The sequence below is a fragment of the Vicugna pacos genome, chromosome 2, assembly GCF_048564905.1.
Source record: "Vicugna pacos chromosome 2, VicPac4, whole genome shotgun sequence".
Lineage (NCBI taxonomy): Eukaryota > Metazoa > Chordata > Mammalia > Artiodactyla > Camelidae > Vicugna > Vicugna pacos.
The window spans coordinates 116,969,412-116,989,183 of NC_132988.1; the positions used below are offsets into that span (position 1 = coordinate 116,969,412).

The window sequence follows — 19,772 nt, forward strand, 5'->3', positions numbered from 1 at the left end:
TGTCAGGGAAGAAGTATGCTATGAAGTCGGCAGCTCGTGCCCAGGTGCTGGGATGACAGCCAGATGGGAGCACGACAGCCCAGGTGGGCCTTGTCCCGCTGAGTCTGAGAGGCCAGGTGTCCCCAGGCCTGCAGGGACCGACACCACACGGTGCCATGGGGCCCTCGCTCACCTCTGCTGGTGGTGCTCCAGTAACTTCTGACCCTTGTTCAGGGCTTGCCGCAGGACCGTGGAGACCTGCCTTTCAGAGTCTGTCTCCTCCGGCTCCTGCAGAAGCCCGGGCCCCTCGCCCGCCCACTGCTGCCAGCTGGCCAGGGCCCGCTGCAGCTGGGCTGCCTCCTGGTGTGCCAGCTGGTCCTCCAGCTTCCTCTCCAGCTCCTGGAGCTCCTGCATTCAGAGGGACAGGAGGTGAGCACATGGCAGGTGGGCGGCAGGATGACCTCCACCCTGCTCAGCGCGGCACTGGAAGCCCGGCAGGACCTCCTCTGCCTGCCTCCGCCATCCTGCTGTGCCAAACACTGTGATGATGCTGCACCAGGGCCTCACACCTCCGGGCCTTTGCACGTGCTGGGCCCCTGCCTGCAAAGCCCTTCCCTGTTTGCCTGGCCAATTCTGAGTCTTCTTTCAAGCGCTGGCTTTAGAAGAAACTCCTCAGGGAAGGGCTCTGTTTTGTGCTGGTCCCAGCCTATGGACCATGATGCTACTGGCTGGAGATGCCCGGGGGTGCTCACCTGGGCCCACACTCCTTTTGGCAGCCTCCACAGACGTTTCCCCCACCTGCCACCATTGAGGTTGGACTGGTCCTTGTGGTTCTCCTTATGATGGCAAGACTCGCCCCAGCAACAACCATCAAGGACCTTGAGAAAACCAGGTTTATTACTCACATGTCCTGGAGGGTGCCTGGCACAGCCAGGCCACACAGCAAGGTCACAAGTAGAGAGAGAGAACACGGACCTGGGGCTCTGCCTTTTTAGGAGTCAAGGGTCGGGTGTCTGGGGTTTCACTGGGTCACTTTGAAATGCTGAATTTAAATCGTAAGAAGAGGAATTAAGGTTCAGAGAGAGAAAAGAAGGTCACTCAAGAGGTCAGGTAAGTAGGTCAACCAGAGCTTTCCAAAAGGAGGGACTTCACAGATGGTGCAGCCTGGCTTTATGGAGCTGTCTAGTTGGCAACCTGTTTATTTCAGATGGATGTCTTTGAAATAGATGCCTCCACAATTAAAAGCTGAATGCCAGGCACTTACATCACAATCAAAAGAGCTAACCATCAGACGCTTACCACAGAGTCCCTCGGTCCCTTGGGAGATGCAGACTCAACTGTCCACTCACCACCACTCGTATTTGCCTGCTACAGACTGAACGTTTGTGGTCCCTCACAATCCACATGCTGAACACCTAATCCCTCGTGGGACGGTGTTTGGAGGTGGGGGCTATGGCAAGTATTCAGGTTTAGATAAGGTCATGAGGGTGGGACCCCATGATGGGATTCGTGCCCTTCTAGGAAGAGGAAGAGACCAGAGCCCCCTCTCTCTGCCGGGTGAAGATACAGTGAGAAGGCGGCCGTTTGCAAGCCAGGAAGAGATTCTTCACCAGAAACAGAACTGGCCGGCACTTTGATCTTGAACTTCCCAGGCTCCAGAACTGTGAGAACAGAAATGTCTGTCATTGAAGCCATGCGGTCCCTAGCACTTGGATACAGCACAAGGAGTGTGACCTCTCAGGGGGGCAGGCTGTGTCTCCATCACCCCACCTGCAGCACATAGCATCACGCTTGGCAGCCTGCACCTGTCGCTGCCATCCGTGGGGTGTCAGCTCGCATCCTGCACGATGAAGGCTGTGCTGGAGCAGCGCCCGGGGATGACACCTAACACCAAGCCTACTCAGACCGTGCCCGCCTCCGCTCTAAGGGCTCCGCATATATTCAACTCACTGAATCCTTATACCAACTGTGCCGAATACATATTTACTTTCTCTGTTACAAATGGGGAAATTGAGGCGGAGAGACAAAGTCATTTGCAGGTCATGCAGTTCTTTGAGTGGCAGAGCCAGAATAGGGGGCCAGGACAGGGGGCTCCAGGTTTGTGTCCTTCACCCGCAGGCTATGCGGCCTCTCATTGGCCAAAGAGAAGAAATGTGCATTCCGACCCCACCAGGATCAGAGAATCTGGCTGCCAAAGCCTGTCCGCCGCCCGCTTAGGTGAGTATATAAGAGAAACTGGCAGGAAGGTCCCAGGCCTCGTAAAATGCAGAGACGCTGAATCCGTGAGCCACCAGATTGGCCAGTGTTCTGCGTGGGGCTGGAGTGAGGGTGGGGTTTAATCCCAACAGGCTTTGTACAAGCATCCTCAGGAGACGGTGGTCCTTGGTCCTCCTAAATTTTGTGCAAAACAGTCTGCCTTTCTGCAGAGGAGCAAAGCTGGCCTCAGATTCTCAGAAGCATCTCAAAGCTCCCCCAAGGCCCAGAGACACTGCTCAAAAAACCAGGACAGAAGAGAGAACGGCTGGAGGGTAAATGAAGTCATAGCGTGGGTAGCACGTGGGTTTTGCCTCCAGGGCTGTGGCAGTCTTGGGGCTCTGAGCACGGGCTTCCAGCACCCTGAGATGTCTAATTATGACCATCCTCCTCATCACTGCGTTCCACATGGAAACATAACCAAAGCATTTCCAACAGCGCTAGTGAGTTTCCAGCAGCATGTTCTGTCTGTGTGCCCGGAGCCTGGTCTGGGACCAGACGTCCACCACGGTGCCGGCCCCAGCCCACTGCACGGGGAAGGAAGGCTCAAACCCTCACCTGCCAGCGTCCTCCAAACAGGCAGAGCACAGAGAGCTGGCGGGTCACATTCATTTTCCAAGACAGGTGAACCCTGGTTAGGAACAGGAAATCAGGTGGGAACGAAAGTCTCCTGCAGGTTGTAAGCTGCAGGTGGCAGGTTCTCCCAAAGGTCAGTCCTGTCCCCCAAGTCCTGGCCACACCCCTGCAGCTTCCTGCCACTTAGCACCACTGGGATCCAAGACTTGATTCTAGAACTGTCTTTCTTCATGTCTGCTCTCTTCACGACTCTGGGACTGTCTTGTTCACCCTTCTCCCCAGCAGGGATTCGGAGGCTGGGTTGTCGAGGACGTAACAGTAGTCACCATCATCTTATTATTAGTAATGATAACGGCAGTCAGCATGCACTGAATGCCTACGCGGTGCTAGATTCGATTCAGAGCATCTTTGCATGAATTAATGTACTTAATCTTCACAAAACAGCACATAGTAAGAAAATTTGTTAATATCCCGTATTACAGATAAGGAAGCTGAGGCACAGAGAGTGTTAATAAATCTTTGGAAGTCCCAGAGCAGGGCAAGAGCCCCGGGGAGGAGTGAGTTCAGGTTTCTCTGACTCTGGGCCCATCTCTTGGTTCTGTTGTCTCTGGTAAGTGCTCTGTAGGCATCTGGAGAATGAATGAATAGATGGATTGGATGATGCTGATGCTGATGATGGAGACGGAAAGACAGACAGACAGACAGACAGACAGTCTCAGGCCTTTTACTGGGCACAAGGGACTGTGGGGCAAAGAGACAAGGCCCCTAGACTCCAGAAACTCACAGTCTAGTGTGGGAAGCCGCTGTACAAACACAGCCACAGTGACAGGCAACAGCTGTCATCTGCTATCTCAGGGAACTGCAATGGAGGGTCCTTTGAGCAGAGAGCCGGGAGAGACCCACTCTGCCCAAGGGAATCACGGACGGCTTCACAGAAGAGGCGGCCTTTGGCTTGTCTTAGAATTCGGACAGGAGTTTGCAGGAGGTGCCGCAGAAGCACCCCAGGCAGAGGTCCTTCAGAGGAGCGGAGGCTTGAATGTGTCTTAAGGGTTCAGGGAGCAGCAAGACAGTCCGGGGGCTAACACGCAGGGTCTGACGGAGGCAGGGGCCGAGGTGAGATGTTAAAACATGGAGCTGGGAATGGGGCTGCGCGTGCAACGATCATTTTTAGTCTCCAGGATGATTCCTCTGGCTGCAGGGTCGGGGAGGCCGGAGTCAGGAAAGAGGGAGGCAGGTGGAAGCCGACGTTAGGGCAGGAGAAGGGCTTTGCAGGCAGGGGTGTCGGCTCTGCTCGGCAGCTGTGGGACCCTGTGAAATGAGTTGAGCTTCGTAAGCCTCAAGTCCTTCATCTGTAGAATGGGAATAAAAATACCAGCGGGGGGACGGAAGGCGTACAAACTTAATTCGATGCCCTGGGCTTAATGAGAGCTCAGCTGATGCGAGCTCAGTTGTGTGTTGTTTTTCAGGTTTAGGCTGGTCAGGGCAGTGAACCTGGGCAGCAGACGCCAGAAGGGAGAGAAGTCAGGCAGAACTGAAGACGGGCGGCCTCGCAGACTAGTAGAGGGGAGAACAGGGGAAGATGCCAGTCGGGCTTGGAAAAAGGGATATGCAGCAGTTTAAACCGAGATGCAAATACAGCGCGTACAGTTAGTCTGGGGCCGTGTTATCTGTTACGAGTGAGTCCACCTGATTGAAAATTGCCCGTGCTCGCCACTCGGCCCAGCGATTCCATCATGCCCTGCGTGTGTGGAGTTTCACAAAGTGAGCCCACATCTTTCATCAAGTGAGGGGAACTTGGTATCGCTTTCTTAGGAGTCGTTCTCCCAAAGCATTTCATTTCATGCTTTCTAAAATTCTCCTGAATGTGTAGCAGCTTAAAAGCCCGTTCCCACTGGGAAAGTGGTTTTCACAGAACGATCAAATCGCAGAATGAAAGTCTAACATCGGGAGCAAAACAACAGGTTGGTTGGTCTTCCCTCTAAATGCAAATTGAGGGGAAAAACTGGCAACATATCCATCGCCTTCCCAGGGACTCAGTAATGCAGCATCCTCTGATTTATTATCCTTGCCTCTAATTTGGGGTACTAACTCTTTCATTCTAAACACACTTGAGAATGAGCAAGCTCTGACGTTACCCGACAGGGCTTTAAGATGAAACTGAAAAGGTAAGTGTGCAACCGAATTTCTAATAAAAATGAAGGTCATCTCAAGTAAAAAGGACAACTAGGTGTTTTAGAGCTGCATCCAGGTGTTTCTCAGAGCGCTTATGAGGAGGAGATGCACTGTGGACTGAAGGCCAGAGGCTCCTAGCATCTTATTTTGTTTCCAACTTGTTTGATACTTGACGTTGGACCTGCGCCTCCTCTGAAGCTTCACCTCCTTCATCTGTAATCCCGGGCAGGCACTCACCTCCACACCAACCGCCTGGCAGGAAGATCTGCTGTGGGTTTGGGTAAATACCCTGCAGGGATTTCCTCCTGTTATTATCTGCTAAGGAGTTTTATATTGGATGCGTGCTGAATTCAATAAAACATTTTTCTGTGTATACCGAAGTGATCATAGGAGCTGCTTCTTTAATCCGTTAATCTGATTAACTTTGTACATGGATGTTTTAATGTTAAGCCAACCTTATATTCCCAGGGAAAATTCTATCTGGCCATGCTGCATTACTTTTTTTTACAGATCGCTGGATTATGCTATTAACATTTTATTTATGACTTGTACATCTATGTTCATAAGTAAGACTGAACTCTGCTCTTTCTCATACTATTCCTGTCTGCTTTTGGTGTCAAAGTTAGCTGAGCTTCATGAAATGAGGACTAGTCCATATTTTTTTTAAAGTTCAAAAATAATTTGCATATGAGATTGAAAAAATGTGCTACCTTTAAGTTTGGTGGAGCTCACCTATAAAACTATTGAGGTTAAATATTTGTACACGTGTATCAGAAGATTTCAGAACTACTGAATCAATTTCTTTCATCGTAACAGGAAGGCACAGATTTTTTTTTTGACTTGAGTCAGTTTTGGCGAGCTATTTTTTTTTTGAAAAATTTTCAGTGTTTAAATTTATCCACACAGAACTATTATTTTTATTTTTTAAAACTCGACTGTACCTGCCTTGTGTTATCTTTTAGCCTTCTCCCTTATTTCTCTTTTAAATGATCATTCTTTGCCAGATATTTGTATATTTTATTAGACTTTTCTCAAGAAATGCAACTTCTCACTGTCTTGACTCTCTCTGCAGGAGGCTTTGCATTTTGTTTACACTCTCTTTCCGCCTTCTACTTTCTACAGCTTCCTTTGTGGTTGTTTTCCCCCTAACTTTTTATATGATTTGAATTGTGAGCTTTTCTTCTTTTCTCATATAAGTTTAAGGGCAAAATTTCTCTCTAAAAACTGCCTAAGCTGAATCCTGCAGATTTTGATACGTTTGTACCTACGTTATTTTTCGTTCTTTGAATTTTGAAACTTCCATGATGATGTCTCTGATCCATGAATTATTCAGAAGTATATTCTACAACTTCCAAAGTATGGATGTTTTCATCTTTTAAAAAACTGATTTAAACTTAATTGCCCCTTTTCAAAAAGATGGTCACCGTGATTTTGCACGATCAATTACTTTTCAACTGTCCCAATGTGCTGAAGAAGAACATACATTTGTTAAATGTTGGCTGTGAGATTCTGCACACGTCCATTAAGTCCAGGTTGTTAAATGTGCGATTGGGCTCATCTGTATCTTCGCTCGTGTTTCATATGATGAACAAGTAACCACAGAACGAGCTGTGCTGAAAATTCCCTGCTATGACGGCAGATCTGTCGGTTTCTCCCTGCTGTTTTATCAGTTTTTCTTTCTTGTTAGTTTGGGTCTTTTATGACATCTATGCAAGTTTAGAATCACTCTGCTCTCTGGAGGAATGAAATCTTTACATCGTTCTGGCATTATCTTTAATTTCTTTAACAGTTTCCTAAGTTATCATTATACATTCTGTGCTGATAATTCAGACAGCGAAAGTCTTTGACGATTTTAATCTATTGGGTTTTTCTGTTGTTGTTGTTTCTCCTATACTTAGGTCATCTTGCCTGGCTTCTTCCTGTGTTCAGTGACCTTTTAAATTTTAACTGAGAACGCATATCTGGCTGAACTTAATCTGTGGAAATGCTGAGGCACCCGGATGGAGAATATTTTCCTCTGGGCAGTATCTGGTAGCTTCAGCCACGCACCAGGGGCAGCCATCCAATCTGGAACCACTTACATTTAAATGTATCACCTTGGAGATTTCCTTACTGAATGGGCTACAGTATTTTTGGAGTCCTTCTTCCTGTCAGGAGAGGCTTTGATGGCAAATTCACAGAAGGGAGCGCCCCCCCCCCCGCAGAGCTGGACAAGGGCAGCTTTTACCCTGGTGGCTTTTGACCACAGGTGGCCTTCTCCTCCTTCCCTCACTGGGTGGTCCGTCTCCTCAGGACATCCCACAGCCCCTCCTCCTGTGCCTTCAAATTAATCCCCAGGTCCCTGGGTTCTTGGTTTCACCCTTTCCCCTCGGATTTCAGCCCCTGAATTTGCTTTCCTCTCCCTCTGTGAGTTCAGGTTTCTCCAGGTTACCCTTGGCCCTGGGGGATTTTCACATTCTCTTGCAAACTTACAGAGCACTAAAAAGCCTGTTTATTTGTATTTATCCAGCATCTAGATGTTTGTGCTGGAATATCAACAAAGCTCCCTTCCTTCCTATCCCTAAGAACAGGTGTCCGAGCGCGGGGCGCACAGTGTTTGCTGGAAAAATAGCCTTGGACTTCTCAGCGGCTAACGTCATTTATGACTTCTCTAAGGAAACGTGGGAACCCCCGTTAGCACGATCAACCAGGACAGCCCGTGAACGTGACCTGGCGGGCTGAAGTCAGAAACAGGTGCATTTCTGGCTCCCGTCTCTTATTAGCCACGCAGATCTCAGAAAGAACTTGACCTGCCACCCAAACCTCATTTCTTCACCTGAGAACTGGGCAAGGGAACAGTACCCACTTGACAGCACGGCTCAGTGATTAATCCTCGTAATGTCTGACAAAAAGCATAACTGCCAAGCGGCATAAAACTGAAGCTAAATTAATCATGCTTAAAGGGTCACCTTAAAGATGCACGATTAAGGAAAGAATATTCACGCTGAGATGAGAGCACACGCATTCCCAGCGCACCAGTGCCTGCCTGCCGCACGCGCCGCACTCAGCAAACGTGAGCTACCTTTCCTCGACAGAAGTAACCATGATAATGTATAAGATTCTAAAATCACACATAAAGGACTAAAAATTGGTCCTCAAAACAGTTATGTCGATAGCTTTTGTTTTATGGATATACCTCTCAATGCCTTGGGAAAAATGCAGCATGGAGACTAAAGCTAATAATTAGAATTACGACAATAAAAAGTAATCCGCTGCTTCACTGCATCTAAGGCGCCATTATTTGAAAGCTAGATGGCTATTTATCAGAGCTCGATAAAAGAAACAATACTGTTGCTGGCTGTCAGATGCATCCGGGTTTCTCAGATGTTAAAATGTTAAAATTCAAAACATGAGCTTCCTCGGGCTGCGGAGTGCATCGGGCTCCCATGTAAGTTACTTCACTTAACCCTCCCCAGGACCTACGGCGGAGACAGGACAGCTGACCGCCCATCTGATGGTGGGAGAAATGGAAGCATGAACCACCCAGGGATGCGATGTGGCCTCCATCCCCTTCCTTCCCAAGTCCTGCACTCACCGGGCTGTGCGACTCCAGGATCTGTGCGCAGGCCGCCTTGGTCAGGGTCTCCGACGCGCTCAGCTCCTCCAGGAGCAGGTCCTGGAGGGTCAGGAGGGCGGTGTAGGCCCGCAGCGTCTTGGCCATCCTGGCCGCCTTCTGGAACTGCAGGGAGACGAGGGACTCAGCAAAGCGCCCCTCCTGGGCCTCCAGCTGCTGCACTCTCTCCCGGAGCAACTCTCCTCGGACCTGGGAGGGGCCAGCCAAGACCAGAGAGCGGTGAGTGGAGGGAGGGGGAGGAGGGAGCGCGCAGCTTACAACCAGCCCCCGTGTTTGTACTGGCGCGGGCAGTCAGCCGGATATGAACTTGGACGCTGAGGACAGTCTCAGTTACAAAGCAGCAGCACCGGAATCCACGGTGTGTAACTGAAGCCGCAAGGGCATCTCTGCTTATAAAGGCTCTGCGGGGCTTTTGGAGTCTAGCTGTTCATTCCGCATTTATCCCTCTCAGAGGTAAATCGAACTGCGCTGCTCTCCAGCGCAAAATCCATTGAAACTCTCCATCCTAAAGGAGGAAAGTCCAGTCTTCCTAACACGGGCTCCGAGGCCCTCCCACCCAGATCCCAGCTCGGGCACAGCTGGAAAGGTCTGGTGTGTTCTCCCGCCACCCCCACCCCCACGCCCGGGACTTCACTCCTCCTGATGGCTCATGGCCATACACACCATGCTCTTTGCGTCAACTGTCTGAGCTCTTTGCTATGGTTGAAACTCCCAGCATCCTCGTCTTCTTGAAAGTCTCCTATTTGTCCTTTGGGTCGCTGGTTCCTAAATAGCCTCTGAAACATCCTCACCCTGCAGGTTTGCTGCCCGCTTCTCTGTTTCCTTTTTTCATGCTCTTCCCCCCAGCTGGTGCCACACTGCTTATCCTGACAGGACAGAGCTCCTCCCAGGGGAGCAGCACCTGAAGGTCCCGTAGCTTCTAGATGAGTGAATCCATTCACTCCACTCATTCACTCAACTAAATAGTTCATTCCGGCATCTACACATTTCCCCGCCCTGTTTCCACTACCTCCTATGCTCTCTCTAGAAAACTTGCTATCGTGAACAATGTAGTCTAACACTTCTCGGATGTCACCACCTGAGACCCTAAAAGCAGGTTCCTATAAGCATATACCCTTCTCCCTTGTATAGGGAGCTAAACTACCACCCCCAAAGTAGACTGCACAAACACAGTATCTCACTGAAGCCTTTCATTTTATCTTTAAAGGTTTGTGGGATTATACTCACAAGAGCCCAAAGTCAAAGCAACCCACGTGCCCCTCAACAGATGGTCTATCTATAGAATGGAATATTATGCAGCCCTAAAAAGGAAATTCAAGCACATGCTACAACATGGAAGACATTGTGCAGAGTGAAATCAATCAGTCATGAAAGTACAAATCCTATATGATACCACTTACATGAGTTCCCTAGAATCGTCAAATTCATAGAGTCAGAAGGTTGTTGCCAGGGGCAACCAGGGAGCGGAGGGAATGGGGGTTCGTGTTTAACGTGGACAGAGGTTCAGGCTGGGAAGATGAAAAAGTTCAGGAGGTGGATGGTGCTGACAGCTGCACACAATGTGAACATACTTAATGCCCCTGAACTGGACACTTAACAAAGGTTAAAACGAGACATTTCATGTTATGTATCTTTTACCATAATTTTTAAAAATTGAAAAAAAAATTTGTGGAATTTTGTGTCCTGCCACATAACCTATTTTTAATATCCATGTTTATATTCAGAGGTTTTAGTGTAGCTGGCACAGGGAGAGATACTGACATGAAGCACAGGCTGGTAGGAGACGGTGGCCCGAGCTCTCCCACAGCTGCACCACTTCCCTGCACCCATCATGTGAACTTCAGGGGAATGCAAGTCCCAGTTTGAAAAGCTCAGACTTCACCTCTCTGATCTGTCTTTGAGGAAAAACTCGGACGCAGCGGGAAGCAAAAGAGAGCCCCAAAGAAGCAAAAAGCCCACTTTGGGTGTCATTGGCTGGGGAAGAAAATTCTGCTGGGGACTTTCAAAAGCTTCATGGAGAGGTGGTGCTTGCCACAAACCTTGGAGAATGAGGAAGGACTACAAATGAGGCCAGTTCTTCCAAGACACGCTGTGGGCATATTTGGTTCACAGAACAGCCCACCCCCATCAGGGCTCAGAGACAACGATGCACAGAATCACAGCATGAAAACAGCGCCTCTGGAAGAAAGAGGTTCACTTCCTGGCTTGAAAGGGAACATGAAGTCTTGTTCTCAAAAGGATGCTACTAGACCCCGATCGTTCCCTAGTTTGGAGATCCAGATGACAGCCAATGATTAGTTTCCATGGTAACTGCAGATCACTGGCCTGTGCCTTCATGGTGGGCTTTCTTCAAAGGTCCACAGCCGTACTCAGCCTGTAGGAAGAAGTTTGCGCAGCTCATACCGGTGCTCCAAGGTCCTTGCAAGACTGGGCAATGCCCAATGAGAAGGAGACGCAACAGTGTGTCTGATGACTTCTAAATGGGGACGCTTGGAAGCTGTCTCTAAAGGGCTTTACAGATGCTGACAGTCTTCCAGCAAACTCCCTTTTCCCACAGTCATTTTTTTCACAGTAAGTTTGCAAACAGAAAATATACTTACACCTTTGTTTATTAATCCAAAAAAAATTTAATGAGCACCAAATATGTCTAATATAAAGGAGTGTGTGATGCACCCAGGGGATGGGGAGAGGGCAGAGAGGCGGCAACGATGAACCAGACGTGGGTCTGACCCTGAAGGAGCTCAGGACTGGGGAAGGAGGAAGGCACCAGGCTGCCGGGCGTGGGCTCCAGGGCCAGACGCTGGGCTGTGAATTCAGCTCGGTCACTTACTAGCTTGCTCACCATGTATCTTGGTGTAACTTTCTTCATGTTGCCTACGTTTGGGATGTGCTTAGCTTCTTGCATCTGTGGGTTTATAGCTCTCATCAAATTTGGGAAATGTTTCAGCCATTATTTCTTCTCATGTTTTTCTGTCTTCTCTTTCCTCTCCTTCAAATCCAGTTTCCGCTGTATACAGGTGACTTGAAGTTGTCCCACAGCACACTGATGCTCTGCTCATTTTTTTTGTTTTCATTGTAGGTAGTGTATATATTGCTATGTCTTCAAGCCAACAGCTACTGGTTTTTTTTTTCTGCATTCTCTATTCTGCAGTTAATCCTATTTGAAATATATATGTTACATCACTCATGTTTGTGTGTGTGTGTATATATAAAATTCATAGTTTTCATCTCTGTAAGTCTGAGTTGGTCTTTTCTATCTACCATACCTCTACTTAACATGTTTTGAACACATGAAACAGTTTATAATGACTGTTCTAATGCTCTTCTCTGCTAATTCTGACATCTGTGCCATTCCTGGATTGGTTTTATATTTTCCTGCTTTGTTGCCTTCCTGGTCATTTTTAACTGGATGCCAGGGATTATGAATTTTATCTTGTCAGTCATGGGTATTTTTGTCTGTCTATATGGTACAGAAAATTCTTGAGTTTTGTTCTGGGAAGCAGGTAAGTGACTTGAAAAGTTTGTTCTTTTCTGGTCACGTTTCAAAGAATTTTTTAGGTAGGACCAGAGCAGAACTACGTTTAGGTCCAATAATTCCTGCTAATGAAGAAAGATCTTTTTGAGGACTGTATCAGATGCTTCATGAATTACGAGGGTTTCTAGCCTGGGTGGAGGGAACCCTTACTGTTCCCAGCCCTGTGTGAGTACTGGGAACTCTTCCCTCTAAACCTCAGGGCGGTCCCTTTCCTGGCTTTGGGTAGTCTCCCCAACGTGGGCAGAGCAGTTCTCAGCTGAGAGCTCGGAGGACCCAGTGGATAGCTCGAGTTGCCTCTCGGTGCGGCTCTTTCTTTTCCAGTCCTCTGTCCTGTGAAATCTAGCAACTTGCCTTCCCTGAATCCCAAGCTTTGTCTTCTTCACTGAAGAGTCAGCCAGGTCCTGCCTGGCTCCCTTCCCTGATGATACAGGAGGGAAGAGGGCAGGGCACAACCACTGAAAGAATGACACAGCGACTGAAGACAGGACGCACTGGTTAGAACCAAGACGGCAGAAGATTCGACTTCTAGTAGACCTGGAGCCTCACGGTGCACCCACAGCTGCCATGATCATAAAAGGCCAAAAAGTGGGCGAAGCCCAGTTCCTGGACATCCCCGCCCCTTCCCCAGAGTAGCCGGAATAACCCTCCTACTCATCAGCGTGTGAAATGACCAAGCCCATAGGAACTGACCCCGCACCTTGCGGTGGCTCTCTCGGGCCTTCCAAGGCGGCCCGCACTCTGTCAACAGAGTGTGCGTCTCCCTGAATAACCTTACTGTCCCTTCACGAGGCCTCGCTCTTGAAGTCCTCCCCGCAGGCGACAAGAACCCACCCTCTGGCAGCGCGGGGACACGGCCAGGACAGCCTGTTACTCTCTCAGGCCTGGACACTCACAGGCGCACGTCATCCAGTCCCTGTTTCTCAGGGGACTTTTCACTGTTGTCCAATATTTTAAAAACCATTGTTTTATACACTTTGTTCATTGTTTTTTTGTTTTTTTCTTTGTTTTGTTTTATGTGAGGGGGTAATTTGACCCTTTAATTCCATCTTGGCCAGAAGCAAAAGAAAAGTTCCCAGTAGGGTTATTTTGATTACTTAATAATCTACCTCTTTTAATTGCCTAAGCCAGTGCCCACCACACTGGAGTGCTGCATAATGGCTAAGTGCAGTTATTGTTGGTATTAATTTCATTATTAAAGGTAGAGTATGGTCAGTGCCATAAAGGAGGTCCATATATAGTGCTATGATATTTTATAGGATGGAGCAGGGAGAGGGGTAAGGGACGGTTGTGAAGACATTGGCATTTGCACAGAGTATTGAAGGATCCAGGGGTTCAGGCAGAGGGAACAGCACAACCAAAGGCAGGAGGGCATGGGGTCCCTATGGGGTTAGTGAGAGAGTGAATTAGACCAAAGCTGAAGAATGGAAGGCAAGGCCATGGAGGTCAGACAGAAACCACATCACAGAGGTCCTCACTGCCAGGTGAAAGTAGGCAGCCTTTCTCTGGAGGGCGCAGAAAGGGCTACGGCATGTTATTAAAGTTCCTAAGAGGAAATCACGGGTGCTGGGCAGGTGAATGAGAAAAGGAAGCCAAGTCCCCTCATTCCACACCTGCCACGAGCTCAGATTTTCACGTTACCTCCACGTGGTCACAATCTTCCCCACCCTTGGACAGGTAGTGGCTCAAACTTCCCGTAAGGCCTAGTCCCCTGCGGAGGTGCAGGGCAGGGGGAGGTGGCCACCAGGCGCAGCTCCTTTCATTTCTGCAACGTCATTCCTACAACGCGGGTAAGTGTGAAGCCTTCTGTAGGCGCAACAACCACCCCGACAGTGAAGTGAAGAAAAGAGTCTCCAGCATCGCTTTCTCCTTCGGCAGCTTAGTTTGTTAATTCTCGCACCATAAAAACGTGAGGCTGAAGAGGGCTTCCGTCCCCGGGAGAAGATACAGCTTTGCATTTCTATGCGGTATTAATGACAGGCTTAGTTAAATATTCAAGCTACCTGAAGTAATAAAAATTCATCTGCAAAACGATATGCCGGTAAATACTCTTATTTTAAATGTGAAGTTCAACTTCCTTACTAGTTTCCCTGACAGACTGTGCCTTTCGAAGGCCTAGTTTCTTATGTGCAACGTGATGTCCTTTAAACATAAAATCAACCTGACCACCAGCAAAGAGTTACCGGGTTTCCAAGTTCAAGACGTCAGACCTCTCCTCCTTGTGTCAGTTTAGAAGCAAATACAACTGGATACGTGGGTGAGCCAGACAGATGGCAAACGTCAGCTTTAAAGTCGATGAAAACTAGGTTGGAGCACGTGGCTCGGATGTGTCTGCAAATGAACAGACATCTCCCCAAACAGCAGGCCTCCCGCAGGTTCACCACATCCTGGGCAGAGAATGGGGCCTCCTGCAGGCAAGCTGGCTTCCAAAGAGAGGCGGGAGCCGCACTGAGCACGCCCAGTTCCTTCTTTACCCCCACCAGTCAGATACCCCCCTCCCTGGGGAGAAGTGGGCAAGGAAGGAAGAGAGGCCAGGATGTCACCCATGAGCAGAGAGGAGTCACATCAGGAATCGCTCGTCCAAACGCTGGAAGGAGATGCTGATGAAACGCTCTTTAAATATAAGCAGCCAGCTGTATTCATGTGGCTGGCCCTCCCAAAAGGCAGGTCAGCTTAAACCAAGCTTTGCTGGACGGGTTCAAAATTTAAGACCCTCTCCTCCACCCTGCACCAGGAGGGGGGTGGACTCAGTAAAGGTGAGCTGGGTTAGTATTTGCTGAATGAAATAGCACCCTGCTAAAGAAACGTCATTACTGCTTAAATTTAAGATAGAAAAACTGAATTCTGTGCCTGGAAAGACACTGCCACCCACCCCATCATCTATTTAATCAAAGTGTGAAGGAAAAGCCGGGCTGGTCTAACAAGATAACTCACAAATCTAAGCATTGGAATACTGATCTGAGTTCTGCTGGACTAACTTGTAAATCTAGGTTAATTAGTGTTGGTTTGCTCTTCCTGTTTTTTACTAGCCAGCTGGGTTTTCAAAGATACGTATCTGGCTTTGGAATGTTGGTTTGCTGCCTCCTTGCCTTCACTTTTGTGATAATGATGCTGCTAAAGCTGTTCCATGCCTATTGGCCGAATACCCCAAGCTTGTACTTTACCCTATAAAACCTCATGCGCACATCTTGGAGGTGCTCAGAGCTTCGGAGCAGAAGCCCCTCTGAGCCCGCCGGCGTAATACATCTGAGTACTCCAACCCTCCGAGTGGTGCTTGTTTCTTGACTGGCCTGTCGTTTCCGTAACAAAAGTGCAAAAATCTCAAACAAATTAAGAGTCAGCATAGTTTTGTCTGTTTTGTTTATGGCAGATCTGTTATCTCTCATCCACATGTTTACCATTTAACTAGCTGTGAGCCGGGAGGGAAGGGGGCAGGGCACAGCCATTCAAGGACGGCCACAGCAATTAACATCAAAATGGTGGAAGATTCAGCCCCCAGGAGGCCTTGAGGCTCAGGATGATGGGAGATTGAACTTCTAGCAGATCTTGAGCTTCATTCTATGCCCATTGTAATACATTAACATGGTGAATAACACGCCCACAGGAGCCATGGCAGTCCCAGGGCTAGCCACAGGAGGTCACAGGGTGGGAAATGGCCAACTTCCTGGGAATCCCAGCCCCTTCCTCTTAGACTGGTCCTTCCACTTATTAGCATATGAAGCCACCAAGCCCATAAAAACCAGCAACAGGATGCCTCGTGGCCGCCCCTCTCTCTCCCTCTTTGGAGACGGCCTGCACTCTGTCTATGGAGTGTGTACCTACTTTTAATCTGAGCACCCAACCCCCACACCTCGTGGCCTTTCTCTTGCCTTTCAATGTTACCTCTCTGAATAAATCTACCTTCACTCAACTGTGACTCGCTCTTTAATTCTTCCCTGTGCGAAGCCAAGGACCCACACTTGGCGGGACACGTTCCAGGGCTCAGTCGAAGCCTGGGACACGGCCCTCCTCACGCCCCACATCTGTTCTCCTGCATCAGCTGTGTGACCTAGAGAAGTGTCTTAAGCTCTCTGAGTCTCAGTTTTGTGTGAGAAAAGCAAACAATAAAATGACAGGAGACAACGCATAGCATAGCATCTGGTATCTAATGAGCCCCCAATAAATAGTGGCATCATGCTATTACCACTATTATTTTTATTATGATTATTATCATCAGTTAAATAGAGTTGCCTTTGGGATCAGGAGAGAGATAAAAGTAACAGTTTACAATATGGGGAGCTTTGTTTCTTCCTTTAAAAAGTTTCTTCATTTGTAATTATTTTAAAAAATCCACAATGTAGAAAAAGATTTCAAAGAGTAGAAAACTAACAAGATGGTTATTGAGTTGTTCAGGCCTGTGGTTTTAGGAAGCTGCGAAACTTCCCTTCGAACGGGGCTTCAGGGAGATGGCCTTGACAGGTCGGCCTTGAGGGATGAAACCGGGGCGCAAGCAGACAGGAAGAGGACCATCTGGAGGCTTTCCCAGTCTTTGTAGGTGGATGGATGGATTTTCCCACCTGTTCCTAAAATGCACTCCCTGTCCATGTACCTTCTTTCCTAAGTTTTATAAGGATCTGTACCATCGGCTTTCTCTCTTGTCAGGTCACCTGAAAATGAGCCCATGATTTGCATTCTTAAACTCTAGTCTCTTCTGAAATGACAGGGGTGGGCTGTTTCCGACAGAAGTGCCAGCCGCCCCTGCCTAACCGCCGAGGCAACACAACTGAAGGCACGGTCGATCGCAGTGCAGGGGTTCTGCTTCTGGGGAAGGATTGCTAATGAGGTGTGCAAACACGGCAGATCGCGAGACCTGGGAACACTGAATGGAGAGTGGATGGGTGAGTGGACATGCGGTCGACATGCCGCCCAGACGGAGGGCAACATCACGACAACACCACCAGAAGTACCGGTGAGCAGAAGACACGGTCACGTCAAGTCCGTCTCTATTTAAACGTCCCTCAGGAGCACTGATGCGAAGTTTAGATACACTCTGTGCAAAAACAGCAAGACAACACACCCACGGTTAACTGAAATACTGCCCTCATTTGCCGTCAAACAAAAGTCTGCCAATGGGATGCGGGGACAGGCATCGAGAGACCTGTGCCTTACGCCCTACCACTCAGGAGCCTCAGGGTCCTGGACAAGCCTCAGCCTTTCTGAGTGCCAGCATTCACACCTGCGAACGGAAGCAGTAAGAGGTGCTCTACCTGCCACCCACAGCGGCGTGTGGGGCGCACGCATAGGTTCCAGGACCACCCGGAATAGCGAGCGGTCGAAAAGAACCCAAATGTCCATTAACTGAGGGCTGGTTAAATCACTGAAGGCTCGCGTGCACCGTGAAGCGCTGTGCTGTTGGAAAAGCAGCGAGGGAGCTCTGATGAACCGATGCGGAAGACCTTCAGGTTTCAGTGTTAAATAAAAAGGAGAGGTGACAGACAGACAGACAGACAGACAGAAGATAAATGCAGAGAGACAGACAGATCTATTTCTAATAGCTGGAAAGTAAAATGAGCCTCACGGTCTGTGCTGCACAGCTGCTCTGCTCTGTGGACTGGCTTCCCCATCAAGGCGGGAGGAAGAAGACACTTTCTCTGTCCCGGCCAAGGCATTGAGCAAGTAAGCCCTTGGCCGGGGGCCACTGTGAGTGGCAGCCTTCCAGTCCTGCAGATCCGATGAACTACCCAAGCTCTTCAGAGTCTCCTAGATGTCAAGGTGGGCGTCTGAACGTCCCTTTACCAACCGGACCCCCACCTCCACGCAGCCCTCCTTGGCTCCCCTCCAGGAGGGGGCAGTGGCACGGACCTGGCCGGCCACTGTGGACAGCGACCTCTGACTGCCTAGCAAGCCCACACTGGGTCCTCATTCCCGCTGAGGCGTCTGGCCGCGGGCCCCTCAGTTCACAGAAATCAGTCTGGCTCTCGACAGGGGCTGAGGCTGCCTCCTTAACTTCCACATCACGCTTACAAGCAGAAGGAAAAGAACAGATCAGACTGAGCCCCGGCCCCCAAACCCCAGGGCCAATGAGAGCAGCAGTCAGGAGTGGCGGACCGACAACAGGGACTGCCTTCCAGAACTCCTCATGAATGTGTCCCTCTGAGCAGTCTCTACGAAGCGCCTGATCTTCTCAGTTTTGCCTCAAAAGCTCCGAGCAGCTCAGAGTAACCTTCCAGGCTTCGCAAGACCTGGGCCTCCCCTGCCTCCTAAGTGCTCCCTTTCCTGCACCGAACAGAAAACGTGCAGCCTTTTTGAGGACAAATAAAGCCGTAAGCGAAGCCTCAGCAAATTCAAAGCATCATCATCGTAGGTAGTTTGTTCTCGAACTGAAACAGAATAAACGTAGAACTTGGTACAAAAGGCTAAGTTTTTTTTTTTAGGAGCCGTTAAAATTAAAAATCGGTAACAAAAGGAAAGGTTAAAAGCTATGTCCAACCATGGCAGAGGGACAGGGAACAAATTTACCCTTTAACCAGATTCACTTTCCCACAACTAGAAAACTAGACAAATTATATGATGCATTGGTTTCCGGACACCGAACAACAGGCAGCACAGGGATGGGGTACTTGAGAGGAAGGAGATGGACAAGGTGACCCCACAGCGCCCGGCCCGCAGCCCGGAGGCAGTTCCCAGACCACGACAGGGTGCGGAGAAACCCAGGGGGCGGGCAGCGGGCCCAGTGGGCTCAGAAAACTAAAGCAGAGTTGGGAGGCCACTGAGTCTAGAATTTGTGGGGCAGAGTCCCAGAGAGGAGGGAGCTGCACACACAGAGAGATACCCAGAGATTTGCAAGGGTGCCCTCAAGACTGAGTCCTGTGTATACTTGGAAAAAAAAAAAAAAACCTCTGCCAGGCTGGGGAAAGAGCCAGAAATAACAGGCAGAACAATTTCTGGAGCTCACACAGGGCTGGGAAGAGCTTGCGCTCCCACTGCCTAGAATGAGAAGACCCTGTAACACCAAGCGTCGGGCAGAGTCCTTAGGAGGGTCTCGTCTCAGCAGTGGGGATACGTTAGCCCTCGACTTAAAGTAGCTCTTGAGCAAGCCCAACAAAGCTTAAAAGCAAGTCTTGGAAGGATAAAATGAATCCCGAATAACACACCCACATGCCCAAACTCCAACACTATTAAAGAAAACACAAAATCCAGTACCCAACATGTAACATCTACAATCAAAAATCGCCATGCATGCGAAGCAGCAGGAAAATGTGATCCATTGTCCAGAGAAAAACCAACCAATGCACGTGAGAGCGATGATGGACTAAGAAGACAAGGACACGGAAACAGTGATAAGGAAATGAAGTGTGAGGATCGGAAGGGAGGCCACAAAGCTGGGATTATTCGCAGGCGTTATGACTGACTACGCAAAAAATCAACGGACAAGTTCTCCCAATGATCCTAAGAGGTCGGTGTGTCTAGTATCCACACTGGAAACATGAGTACTTAAGGGCACAGAGTGGTTAAGTAACTTTTCAGGGTACACAGCTAGGAAAGGGCAGGGCTAGGGGCTTGGACACAGTGGTCTGGCTCCAGAGATAGAACGAAGGAAAGACATAAACACTAGTAACATTTCTTTATCCCAGTATCAAAAAAGCCCAAGATATCATTGAAAACAGG

At 49.0% G+C, this 19,772-nt stretch overlaps 1 protein-coding gene across 9 annotated transcripts in view; it reads right to left on the minus strand.

Annotated features, from left to right (window-relative positions):
• EVC2 (EvC ciliary complex subunit 2) overlaps positions 1-19,772 on the minus strand; it is a 120,110-nt gene that overhangs the window by 16,232 nt on the left and 84,106 nt on the right. For 7 of the 9 annotated variants that reach the window (XR_012062804.1, XM_072946390.1, XM_072946419.1 and 4 more), the window contains 2 exons: positions 8,555-8,782; positions 173-387 (listed from right to left, as the gene is read on the minus strand). Coding sequence is in view for 8 of the 9 variants with exons in the window: in XM_072946390.1 (XP_072802491.1) it covers positions 173-387; positions 8,555-8,782 (443 nt within the window). In the remaining variant the exon portion in view is untranslated. The remainder of the gene's footprint in view (positions 1-172; positions 388-8,554; positions 8,783-19,772) is intronic. The other 2 variants (XM_072946405.1, XM_072946427.1) reach the window with 2 other exon arrangements.